The sequence below is a fragment of the Ctenocephalides felis genome, unplaced genomic scaffold (genome assembly GCF_003426905.1).
Source record: "Ctenocephalides felis isolate EL2017-DRISC unplaced genomic scaffold, ASM342690v1 CF-g0.4_SCAFFOLD_03570, whole genome shotgun sequence".
Taxonomy (NCBI): Eukaryota; Metazoa; Arthropoda; class Insecta; order Siphonaptera; family Pulicidae; genus Ctenocephalides; species Ctenocephalides felis.
In genome coordinates this window covers 13917904-13931638 of record NW_020539724.1, presented here as the reverse complement: position 1 = coordinate 13931638, position 13735 = coordinate 13917904, and the positions used below count along the sequence as shown (strand labels likewise).

Below are 13735 nucleotides of genomic sequence, written 5' to 3'. Positions count from 1 at the left end.
AATGAGTAGCAGTCAAACAAAAAATATTAGTTTGTAGTACATGCTAAGTATCAGAGATGACGCTGTATGTGAAAAAAGAAAAAGTGTTTCCTGCTTTTCTGTTGAAATCTTTCTTCAATTTTCTTTGCTATAAACCTCACGGTGTCCGAGACCTTTTCAACGAATGCAAAATCGTCGAAATCGGTTCGTGCGTTCTGGAGATATATCGTCAGGAAGGAAAACCCGACTTATTTTTATATAGTAGATATCAAAACTTCTGTATTAAAAAATAATAATAAGAAGAAGAATCATTGAATAAAATGTGAGATGTTGTGAAAACATGAGTAATTGTATATAGAAATGTAGCATACCGTGTGCAATATGTTCCTAAAACAATTTTGAATATTTCTTGAATGCGTTCAATAACATATTGAAACTGAAGTTGTTATAAATACATTATTATTGTTCTAGGAAAAGCGACTAATACAATTTTCAAAAGTCAGTATATTATAGTCTTGACTGCAATTTTTTTTTATAATTGTATTAATGCAAGTAGTTCCAATGTTTATCCATTATCCAAAGTTAGAAAATTATTACTGAAGTCATTATTATTTTGTTAATTGTAAGGCACAAAACGATAAAACGCAAAGTTTCCATAAGTAAATCTAAACTTTAACAGTAAAACAATAAACTGAATTCCCTTTGCAATGTTTTCATTAACTACGGAAGGCAAAATCGTTTTTGTGTTCCTTTATAAATATATAAATAGGGTTTGTTTGCAAGGGATATTTATAATGTATGCTATGTAAACCAATAAAACTAAACATCCCGAATTTATTGTCTGCCGAATTTAAGAAGAGAAAATTGGATGAACGATAAGCAAGTCACTAAAGTTATTACATTACATAGAGAGTATAAAAAAAAAGTTTACTTCTAAAGTTATAGATTTACTTATAAAAACTCTGACAATGTGTATAGTTATAGATAAAGAACCAGAAAAATCATGAAAGAAAATAATTATTGGTTTTAGTACCCACTGAAGATGTGAACCCAGTAAATTAACTCTACCTCCTGCGATAGATTTATGTTTTACCTAGTCAATAATGACCAGAGTTTTATTTCTACTATGAAACAATTCTTTTCCCAGCTCTTCGTTCATTATTCATTTTGACTGAAAGATTAAAGAGATGTGCAGCCTCTTCGACGGATGCGTTCTTTGAGTGTCATAAAAACTGTCGAGACCCTTTGGGGTAGAAGGAGCACTTATTGGCAAAAGTGAATTGCACTGGTGGGTCGTGTTTTCTGCTCCTTTTCGAAAGATTAAACTTGGGGAGAAAAACTCTTGAATAATTCTTTTATTTTATTACTGAGATAAAATCGGGAAGGAAATAAACAGATATATACAGGGTGTCCCAGAACTCATCGTCAATTGGGGTGATGGGATTGACAGTAACTATCCTGAAAAAAATAATTAGTAAATCAAAGTTATCTCATATTGTTTGAGAATTATGAGTTTTTGAGTGCAACCTCCAGCGTTGGTGAAATTGGACCATTTTTGGGTACAGTAACCATGAATAACATTTCTAACTACAGTAAAAAATAATGCCACAATTGCATTAAGTTTTCATGAATTAAGACTTTTTGTCACCGTGAATTTAAAATTTTCAAAATTGCTAAAGTTTGCAAATTTCTCTTCTAAAAAAATATACTAAGTATGTTGGCAAGTTTCATCAGAAGTTGGCACGTTGAAGGTTGAATGAATAAAAACTTAACTTTTTAATATCAAAAGTATCAGCCCCATTTCGGCTTGACGTGGAGTTCTGGTACACCCTGTATATTATATATTATCTGAATCAAAAAAAGAATTAGAGAAGTTCGATATATGAAGACGATAAAAGCACAAAATCTATGTAACAGAATTGTAACACATTTTTTGTTTTTGAATGAAAAAACCATGATTCTAAATATTGACTGTTACAGATTATATATATATACATACATACATATATATATATATATATATATATATATATATATATATATATATATATATATATATACTTATTCAATAATATTTAATTAAGGATCAAATGTCAAATCAAAAGTTTACGATGCCCGTATTACTCTTCGAAAGTAGCTGCCCCTTTAAATTAAAATTAATTAAATAATCTCCACTCTAAGATATATATATATATATATATATATATATATATATATTTCGTTTCTTATATTTGATATATCTACGTAATAAGATCCTTATAGATGTATTCATATATTCTGCATTATGCGAGAATATTCTGTCTAACAAGATTATATTCATTTTTCTTCTACCAGGACTCAATTTGTATACTGAATTTTATGTATGTATATTTTAGAATAAGCTCGTAATTTATAATTTTCATATATTTATTCATTTCAAGTTATTACGTAATGGAATTAAAATTAACGAGCAATACCCTGCAATATAAGATAGCAAATTCATATTCCAACATAATATATTATAATTATTATTAAATCTTCAGAATCTGATAGTTAATTTAATTTATATTTCGTATTATCGTATTACTTTTTCGTGTGCTCTTATAAACTTCATAACATCCATAGAAATGGCAATAGTTATATCAATAATTGTATTAGTACTCAAAATAGTAATCTTTTTCCTTGATATTTCTTTCATTTATTTTGTAAATTCATTTTCTATATCATCTTCTCTGATTTATTACTATATTCATATTTGTGTCAATTTAACATTAAGTGCTTTACGACGAACTATTGACTATAAAATACAAATATCTATTCTTCCAATCCTTGAAAAAAATTGCTTTCCAATTTAAAGGCAGAAAGTTCTGCTCTGAGTTTTGTGTATCGATTTTCTAAACCAGGTTATAGCGCGTAGCAAGGTCCTTGCTGACGTCATTCAGAAAGGAGTCCAAATGTATTATCCTTCGTATATTTGATGGAATTTCTTGAAATTTCTTCGGGACTGTTGTAGAATAATAAATATTTGTAAATCATCAATATAATACAGGTAGTATACAGGTCATTGCCTCCATAAAGGAAAAAATATTCTTTTGGGGCATTAATGCAATTACATTAACTCACACTTTGCGAATATATATTGTAAAAAAATAATTTTGAAAAATTGCTAATATTTACAGGTTCATGAATTCTAATCATCATCATTATTGTCTCACAATTGGTGTTTGAATTATCCATGGAGTTAAGCTCATTTATCTACTCCAAATAATTGCAATAATTGCAGAATTATATATAATTATTTTTTTCTGGATCGTACATTTTATAGTCCATTAAGGGGGCATATTCAAGTGTAGAAATTCAAAAAAATCGATTTCTTTTAATTTCATATTTTCAAAGTTTAACTATCTAAAAATATGGGTACGAGAAGGTTTTTGAAAATTTGAAATATTTTCGGAGACATAGGCATTTTACTGACTCGGTCTTCATACTGGTTATGGCTTCACGCAAAACTTTAAATGCGTTTTTCTTAGAACATACTTTTTCAGTACTGTTGACACGAATTCCCGAGTTTTAATCGGCCGATTCACTTGAAATGTTCAGAGTCTTGTTTATAGACCTTTCTATAGCCCGAACTAGGATTATTCCCAAATTCCAATTTTTAGTATTTTTAAAAAAATCGAAAAACTCAAAAAAACAGTAAAAAAACACTTCTTTAAACAGTCGCCAATTTGTAAAAAATTTTTTTTTACTCATCGCTAGTTCGGGCGATTGCGGCATCATTGTAGATTAATAATCTTTTTATTTTTTGCATTTTCGATGGCCAGGAGGGCTGAAATCATGTCAAGACTGAGGTGCCAATTTTTTGAGACCACCCACTTTATCAGCTGCCAGTTTTTACAATTTTCAACTTTTTTATTTTTTTGTTTTGTATTTTAATAATATTAATAAACAAGTGGTGAAAAAATGGATAGTAAAAACATTCATTGATTTCTTTTACGACACTTTAAAAATGACCTGAAATTCATCGCTCTACACTAGCATACCCCCTTAATAAAGCACTCTGTCTTGCAACCACAAGGTTTTGAGTTCAAATCCCGCACTTTGTAGGACCTGATACGAAGCATTTTAATTGAAAATGCAGAAATAATTTATGTTTCAAATTTTAAATATATTCTCGAGACATTATATTGTAATATATCACCTCACACTTTACAAGTATATAAGGTGAAAATTTCAATTGAAAGCAAAAGACAACCATAGGGTTGCCTCAGAACGAAATTAAAAAAGGAATGCAACAGTTCATAAAATGCTGATATATTTAGATATATATATATATTATTTTTAGGTATATAAATGTATATTACCCGATACAACCCTGCATTGCGGATTTTCATTTGTCTCATGGAAGGGACAAGGTCGTAGGTAGCGCAAAGATAATATTGGCAAGGTCGATCGAACGATGCAGAATTGTCAATTTTCGTCCACTACAAATCAAAATACTACAATAGTCATTTTGACTTTCTAATAATTTGAAAATTTACTATAAAATATAATGCGTTCTCGCTCGAACATATGATTCAAGAACGGGATGGATAATAAAAACTGAACAATGAAGGGAATTTTAAAGGTGTTTTGTTTGTCTTATTGGAATCATATATATCATTATCTCGCTCGAACATATGACGAAAGAACGGGATGGATGATAATAACTTACAATTAGCCATGATTTTAATGCAAATATTCGTTGCTTATTGTTGCAAGCTTGTATATCGTTATATATGAAGTTTGACTTTATAATATCAAATTTTACTATAAAAATTATTTATGCAAAACTATGAACATAGTGGCAAAAAAAAAAATAATATTATTCTAAAAGCAATAATTAAGTCTTTCCATTTAGGTATTTTAGATCTTGTATTGAACCAGACGTTAAGAATTAAAAAAAATAATCAAGATTCTGCAAATTTTCTATGGAAAACATTTTTTGTTATAAAGTATGGTAGAATGATTTGTATTAAATTTGTGTTTGAAATTACTTGTATGTTCACAGAAAATGATTGATATATAAATATATATATATATATATATATATATATATATGTATATATAACCTGGTATTGATTAGGTTAGTAACGTCAAAGACAGGCACAGCCAGAATGCGCAGAAGTTTAATAGCGAAAGTTTGTTTGAGTATATTTATTCGACTTCATATAGATGTAAATATACAACATATATATATATATATATATATATATATATATATATATATATATATATATATATATATATATAAATTCGGAATTGTCCATATTAAGGACCACCCTAATATACATATACATATATACATATATCTAAACATGAACAAATTAAGTTCCTGTGCAGTATTATATTTATGTTGTAATTCCAGTTCTATAGAAGAAGCTTGTTTTTAAGCCCCACTTTGCAATTAATTACATGCGATTATACGGATTTTATATTTACTATTATAGATAATTGAGTATGCTATTATTAATAATGAATAATTATATTGACACTTAACGGAGAGACCCCGTAGTGAATATTTACCTTTTTGAAAAAATATAATTGATCAGTAAAGTATTATTATAGTTATAATGAAAAATTCTCGAAAACTATATTAGACGGAATAGATTTGCCTCTTCCTTTAAGTATTAAATATACATTATGTATACATTTTGATATAATTTGATACATATGATATAATTTGATAGTACACGACTAAACCACATTCATAAAATTAGTAAGGCTTTTTGTAACATTAAATGGCCGCATGCCTAGTAATGACAAGACATATACTTGTCGCTTCTGAACATGTGGCCATTTAAGGTTATACATTATAAATAGCCTTTTATAAATGCGTTAATAGTCAATAATGCTTTTGTTGCATAAATAAATTGTTATATAGGTCTTCATGAAAAAAATTGAACGAATCTGATAACCTGTATCTTGATTTCGAGGCGTCGGAGTCGCCAGAGTCTCGAAGTCATGATATAGGACATCAGATTGTTATATATGATTTTATTTTATAAACTTGCCTTGTACGCCCATATATAACTATTGTATTTTTTATTTCAGTTCTATGCCTTGTTGGAGAGTAATACCTTCATGAACCACACCATAGGCTACAGAAAAATGACACTTTTTGCACCAACAAATGTTGCTTTCCAGAGATACAGGGGACCACTCAATAATTCACTAGTCACTTATCACGCAAGTAAGTATAAAACTTTAGTATTTTGCAATTATAATATGTAAATGTCTCATATATGAACTCTCCCCAATTGCACAATGTGTCATTATCCTTAATAAGATATCGGTAATAATGTTTTCAACACTTAACACTTTTATTAATATTACCGATGTGTTAATTGAATGTACGAAACTTCATATAAGCCAATTACTGCTAATTACAATATCTATATCTGCCCGGCGAAAGTTTTGACAAACTAGGTGACATATTCTTTGTGTCTTATGAAACCACGTGTGAAATAATTGACACATCTGAAAATGTTGTCTGATGCGATTCATATATATTGCCTTCTTGCTCCAATATTTGACATTAGAAAGGGGTGGATAATAAAAACTGAACAATGAAGGGAATTTTAAAGGAGTTGTCTGATGCGAATCATATATATATTATTATCTCGCTCGAACATATGACGCAAAAACGGGATGGAGAACATTTTAGCCATGATTTTAATGCAAATATTTGTTGCTTATTGTTGCAAGCCTGTATGACGTTATATATGAAGTTGATTGATGTTTTTGAAATTTCGATTGAAAATAACGAAAGTGGTTTAATCATGAAAATTTATTAAATTGTGAAATAATGAGAAACGTCAAAATTTCAAAATATATGAAACTTGCATCAAGGTAAAACACCACTTAAACTTAGTTATTAATTGTTACAATTGAACATTCAAGTGTCATTCTTTTCCTATATGAATAACTTTTACTGTATAAAGTTACAACTTTTACTATTTTGTCAGCAAATTCGACTACACCGAGTGTTGTATGCAACGTGTCGCTTTTTCTTCCTTCGTCGTAGCTGCGCTAGATTAAAAATACTATTTCATTGTCAACATAAATTCCCTCATTTTTTGCCGACATCCAGTGGCGTGCGTAACTTTATACACGTTCGGAGGTGCACGTACGTGATTTCCATAATTCTGGGATAAAGCTTGTCGGACGTGGGGTTTGTTTTATGCCTTTTTCGAGGAAAAACAAAACTGGGGCAAATGTGGAAAGGAAATTTTGTAACACAAACATGGCATAGTACGAGGTGTGTTCAAAAAGTACCCGGAATTACTAATAATTAAATTTCGCGGGTCTGGAGTGTCTGATTGTCAAAATTTTTTTTTTATTGTGTTGGTATACATGCCCCTAAAGTATGATGAAATTTTCAGCTATATTCACTGTTTACTTTGTCTGTGGTAGTCGCTAAGGTTCGACGTGTTTTTCTGAGCTCGGCGATTTTTACAATGGAAGAATTGAAAAGTCAAAGAATTTGTATTAAATTTTGCGTAAAAAATGAAATAAAGTGTTGCAAAGTGCAAAAATTCACCAGATATGGCTCCGTGTGACTTTTTCCTATTCCCAAAGTTGAAGAGACCCATGAAAGGACGGCGGTTTTCATCGATTGAAGAAAATCGCTGAGAGTGCTCAAGGACATATCAAAAAGTGAATATCAAGGGTGCTTCGAAAATTGGAAAAAACGCTGGCATAAGTGTATTATATCTGGGGGGGACTACTTTGAAGGGGACCACATTAATGTAGACGAATAAATAAATATTTTTTTGAAAAAACGAAAATTCCGGGTACTTTTTGAACAGACCTCGTATATAAGTATATAGATAAATTAATTTATTTGGTTTAATGTCGTTGTTTTTTTTTTGTCTTTCAGCAAATGTGGCTCGTGTTTTGGACGAATTGCCTAATAGTGTTTTATCTGAGTCTGATGGAAACCCACCCTTATGGGTTACTAGAAAAAGGGGCACTCACAGTGACGAACTTTATATAAATAATGCTAAAATTTTGAAAAGACGGTCGGATTATGTTGCTCCCACTAAAAATGGGGAAAACAAGCAGGTAGGATTATGAAAAATATTTTTTTTATAAAATAGCATATGTTTTCATAGACACTCATTGATATATACAAATATAATTTAGGTTTTGCACGTAATTGACGAAGTTTTGGAGCCGATTCAACTGGCTAATCCAAATATACAAAATTACAATCCTGATGCTTTCGAATTTCTTAACCAATCAGAGAATTACAATATAGGCCATCATAGAGTCAGGTAAAAATAATATTAAATATCATTTGAAATACATATAGTCTTCAATTTTCATTTTCATTATTGTCATAATTATTCTATAGGACATTCAGACAGAGAATGCTCCACACAAGAAGGCAACACGTATTTTCAGCTGATGGCAGACACACTTTCTTTATTCCAGTAGAAGATGGATTTAAGGTAATTTTGAATTGTGATTTAATTAAGACTACTTTTAAGTTAAAAGTAGAAAGAAAATCTAAATTTTCAACTAAATTGACCACCCGCAGAGTGTAAAACTACGCCCTTTAACATCTATCACGCCTTGTAATGATAAATTAATTCAGTTAATGAATTTAACTATAAGTTGTAAAAACAGTGGGAGGTTATTGATTAAAGTTTTCCATGTTCTTTATTGTAATCTAAAGAATTGAATGAGATTACTAAATTTTATAAATACATACAAAAATAATGAAAACGTTATTGCCTGTTATTAACATATTAAAGATTATATTAAAGAAGTACATTTTTAACTTCCCGTAGGGTATAAGTTATTGTAATCGTCCAAAAATCCAAAATGAAAATTTTTACATTTCTCGACGTTTTGAAGGTTTCTGAACATTTTGGCATACCTCAGAAAAAATGGATGTGTGTGTGTGTATGCATGTATGGATACAATTTTTCGTCCACGTTTTCGGGCGCACGGTTCAACCGATTTGAATGGTTCAAAAAACATTCGATTCCTATTGATAAGGAGATGTGATGATTAGTTTTTGGCAAAGACAGGTCCAGCCGTTACGGAGATACGGAGCAAAGAGTGCAGAAAATAGGAATTCGAGTTTTAGAGAGAACTAAGCAACCGATTTAAATGATTCAAAGAACTTTCTGTTTGTTTTAACAAAATAATTGATTTGGAAAAAAAAAATTTGTTTCAATTTTTTTCCATTTTTTTTCTTTTTAATTTTTTTGTGTATCGAAAATAATTCAGATTTTATTTTTAATTCTTACCAAAGCTTTAATATACTTTAAACAAATAATTGCAACGTTGCAATTCAGTTTATATAATATCCTTATAAATATTAGACATCGTTACAATATTAATAATAATCTATTAAATTGAAAACATTCAATATTTCTCGAACATTTCGTTACGGTACGGGAAGTTCCAGCAATTTGCCTTAAGGCACGATGCCATACTAGTCTTTACATTTTAGTATTAAATGGAACTTAATACATTAAAATGGTTGTTTGAATACATTTAGCTCTATTCTATTTTTGTTTTATAATTAATCAACTTCTGAATCATTTATCGTTGTTTTATTCCTGATCCTGTTTGATGTTATCTGATAATTGTATGTGATATTTTCATCTATCCATTTCATTCCATTCATTTCTTGTATCAATAACTATATATTTTCTATTTAGCCAACTATGCGTTCGAATTTGATTGATGCCAAAGTCATTGATGGGCATGTGGTTCCCAACCAAGTTCTATTCACAAAACCAACCCCAAACGACCCTTATCAGACCTATGCCTTTGGAGATAACCTTCAGGTGACAGTTTCCATGCACACCGTTGACGACGGCAAAACCACCAAGAGTAAGTTTATAATTTAGATGAAAATTTATTAGAGGGAGAATTATTAGTTGCAATAATTGTTTGTTTCGATAAAACTAATATTGATTTTTTAACCAGCCTATGTTCGATCTAACACACTGATCGGGGACCCAAACCATGCTACGGGGGTTGTTCTAGCAGAAGTTGTCAAGGCTAATATTCCAGTCAGGAATGGAGTCGTACATCTCATCAATAGACCACTCATGGTAGTCGATACCACTGTCAAGGAATTTTTAGAGGTCTGGATGAAGATAGAATAATTCTAAAACCAATCAATATTTAGAATAAGATTGCTTAAGTCGTAGCACCTAGTAATATTTAGTGCAGTTAAGATAAAAGAATACATTTAGTATTTTCTGAATCGTTATTCATTCGATTTATGAATAATTACTGAAAAATTAATATAGAATTTAGTCTGAGACCAACATTTCTTAACAAAGAAAAGCATTATTACAGTAAGGTCTAAAATAAATTAATATTCTCAAGTACTTCTAAAAATATTACTACCAGTCTTCCAATAATAAATAGTTATTCATTCAATTTATGAATAGTTACTGAAAAATTAATATAGAATTTAGCCTGAGATCAACATTTCTTTACAAAGAAAAGCATTATTAGAGTAAAGCATAAAATAACTTAATATTCTCAAGTACTTATAAAAATATTACTGCCAATCTTCCAATTGTAAATGTTTGCTTAATGACCAAATAGTTCAATTTAACAGCACCTAATGGTTTAATTTATAAATATCAAACAAATCATAATCAAACAAATCATAGCCCGGGTACGACTTGAGCAACCTTACCCTATATTCAAATTATTTTATTTTTTATTTAATATTTTTGCTTTATTTTTCCGGTGGTGGGTTTGTTCAATTTTCCGCACTGCAGTCTTTTAAGGTAAATGCAGTTGTTTCATATTATATATTGATATAGATTAGAGAAAAACTTTTTCAAACCATAATTATATATATATATATATATATATATATATATATATACATATATATTTATATGCATATATATGTGTGAACGTATATATGAATTGTTGTATGATTTGAATGAAATCAATACAATATCTAAATACTTCATATCTTTATTTAAAAATGCATACGTCTTAGGTATAAACTTAGCTTTTATTCAGTAGAAAAAACTATATGAGTGAATTATGTATGTTGTGAGTCTAAATGTGTACTATATGTATGTCATATTGATTTTTCATTATTGTACTCAAAGTGTGCCAATTTTCATATTTTTTTAGTTATTTTCTTGAAAAGTCATTTCATGTACGAATATTTTTAGCTTGGATGCATGAATGAATAAAAACATCTGCATTGTGTTCGTATTTCCAAATTATATTTAATTACATACATAAGTATTTTGATAATCATGTGTGACATAATCAAGTTGCGTAATAGTTCAGAAAAATTGTAATAAAAACTTATTTTTTATGGAATATATTGCGCGGCTTGAATATTTGTGACCATTTTTAAATTCATTATATACTTCACCATCAATTGATTCATTATATCCATTTTTCATTGAGCAGTAGTTCATTTATATAATATAAAAAATTTCAAAAGTATATGAACATTATCCATACAACAAAATACCGGATAAAGTGTTTTTTCCATAACTATTGATGATGATAGTTTAAAAAATGGTTTAATTGTATTTTCTTTATTGCTTGGCATGTCTCTTGGTGGGAATTCTGCATGATTCTTTCGATCCTAGGGTTTTGTAAGTATTTCTTTACTTTTTTGTATGAACCTATATATAATTATAGTATTCTCAAATATATGATGATTTGAGATTATGTTTATAAGAATACAACTCATACATGATGAAAGTAATCGATCATATCATGATAATTGTATTTTTGTATTATCACATTTTTTATATTTAAGAAAATTATAAAAAGAAAAAGAATCGCAGATTTTATGAAGTGGCTACCATATTGCTAATGTAAAGTGAAAAGTACAGATGATGATTTGTATATATACATACAGAATACGCAGAAATATTATATATTTCATCATTATTGTAGCTGCTTTTGTCATTGACGCCTAATTGGAATGAATGTCTTTCCCTATAATACTATCTATATAAGTAGTTACAAAATTTTCTATTATAGATAATATAAATGTAATTAAATTACTATAACCATAGATTTTTTCTAAATTATGTTATATTTGATAATTGTTTATATTCATGTAATTCATTTATCTATTAGGACAGAGAAGATGGACCATTATTTGAATTTTACCAAGTGATTATGGATGCTGGTGGTGATTTTATGGAGCTTTTGGTCAGGACAAAAGATTTAACCTTATTCGCTCCCAATAATGCAGCGTGGAGATCGCAGGCTTCAGTTAATGTTATCAGGTACACAAAATAAGATTAAATAGTTTTATATGAGATATTTATATGGTTTCATTTTCAATTTAAGAAACAAGGAAAAACTCAGGGAAATTCTCAATATGCACTTGGTACGTGAACGCTTGCCAATGGATAAAATCCTTCAGAACAACATTAATCAGGTAATTTGATAAATGAACTATGAATATTATGATTAACATTAAAATAACATTCTTCAAACCTACTCTGCGCTGCTTTATCAACAGGTATATAATATATTCAACATGCTTATCCTTATAATTTATTTCTGGTAACGATTGACTGGGCAACTTGCCCTATGGAAGATATCACTTACACCCTGTTACCCTGATATGCACAGAAGCACTGAATTATAATTTACAAATATCGAAAATAAAATGTATTTCTGTTACTGATTCAAAGATTTGGCAGGTGTCTACAGTGGCCGACCGTCGCAGTTTGTTCTTCAACATTCTTAACAATGGCCTGAACCAGACCTTGACGGTGGAAGGGGCAGGAGTGAACGCGACTGTGGTGCAGCCCAATGTGGCCTGCACGAACGGAATCATCCACATCATCGACAGGGTTGGGAGTGCCACACACCACGGTCATGCAGAAACTGCAGACCGATCCGATGCTCAAGTAAGAGGAATTGATATTTGACTTATTATTTGTTATAAAACATGGAATATTTATTGTTAGAATAAAAAAGTATGAAGAAATTAATACAAAATGTAGATAGATGGTGATTTATATACAAATGTATTGAAGTGTTTTATTTTTCTTTCAGCTCAACATATTTCTTGGGAAAATTGTCTAAATTCAATCCCCAATTGAATGATACAAAACGTAGATTTACATACTTTGTGCCCAGGGACAAGGCCTGGCAAAAGCTGAATTAGAATACCCATCTCAACACAAAAATTATTTATGAAGGATTTTGCATACCACGTGAGTAGAATAGATTGAGACTTGATATTTGATTTGTTTCCGAATAATAAATAGCAAACTGGTATTAGTAACTAGGGAATGCAATACCGATGGAAAATTTCAATACCGGTATTTCGGTAGTTTTTCATTTTATAACCGGAATACCGGTAGATTACCGGTATTTTTATTATCTTAAACAAACGTAAACAAAATTGAAAGTTACTAGTACAAATATAAAAAAATGTATATACAACCAGAACTATATTCAACTAAACAATAATACAATAAAATAAAACAATAAGTTTATTTTTTTAATAATAATTTAACAAAATTATCCAATTTAATTAATTCACTATCACTATCGAGTATATTGAGTACTTTTCACAAAAAACAAACTTATGAGTAAGAAAGACCAAAAACTCATAAAATTCTCATTTTCAAAACTAATACATTATTATAAAAAAACTGTATGTGTTAAATTAGCATAATCTCCAATTATTTGAAAAAATAATTTTTTCTACACTAATTTAAGATCGGATATTTTGTCGAGATAAATAATA

The 13735-nt window shown here is 29.3% G+C and overlaps 2 protein-coding genes across 7 annotated transcripts in view; both read left to right on the top strand.

The window, feature by feature from the left end:
- Window positions 1-13214, top strand: part of LOC113383001 (fasciclin-1-like) — a 63751-nt gene extending 50537 nt beyond the window's left edge. The window contains 13 exon segments of the mRNA XM_026621256.1: window positions 6052-6190; window positions 7880-8064; window positions 8146-8276; window positions 8357-8453; window positions 9678-9852; window positions 9949-10109; window positions 11604-11609; window positions 12103-12254; window positions 12319-12409; window positions 12678-12829; window positions 12831-12887; window positions 13036-13140; window positions 13142-13214. Of these exon segments, the coding sequence (XP_026477041.1) occupies window positions 6082-6190; window positions 7880-8064; window positions 8146-8276; window positions 8357-8453; window positions 9678-9852; window positions 9949-10109; window positions 11604-11609; window positions 12103-12254; window positions 12319-12409; window positions 12678-12829; window positions 12831-12887; window positions 13036-13140; window positions 13142-13214 (1494 nt within the window). The 5' untranslated portion in view covers window positions 6052-6081.
- The window catches only part of LOC113383269 (tropomodulin), a 146228-nt gene that overhangs the window by 109263 nt on the left and 23230 nt on the right, over window positions 1-13735 (top strand). The gene's annotated exons all lie outside the window — the stretch shown is intronic.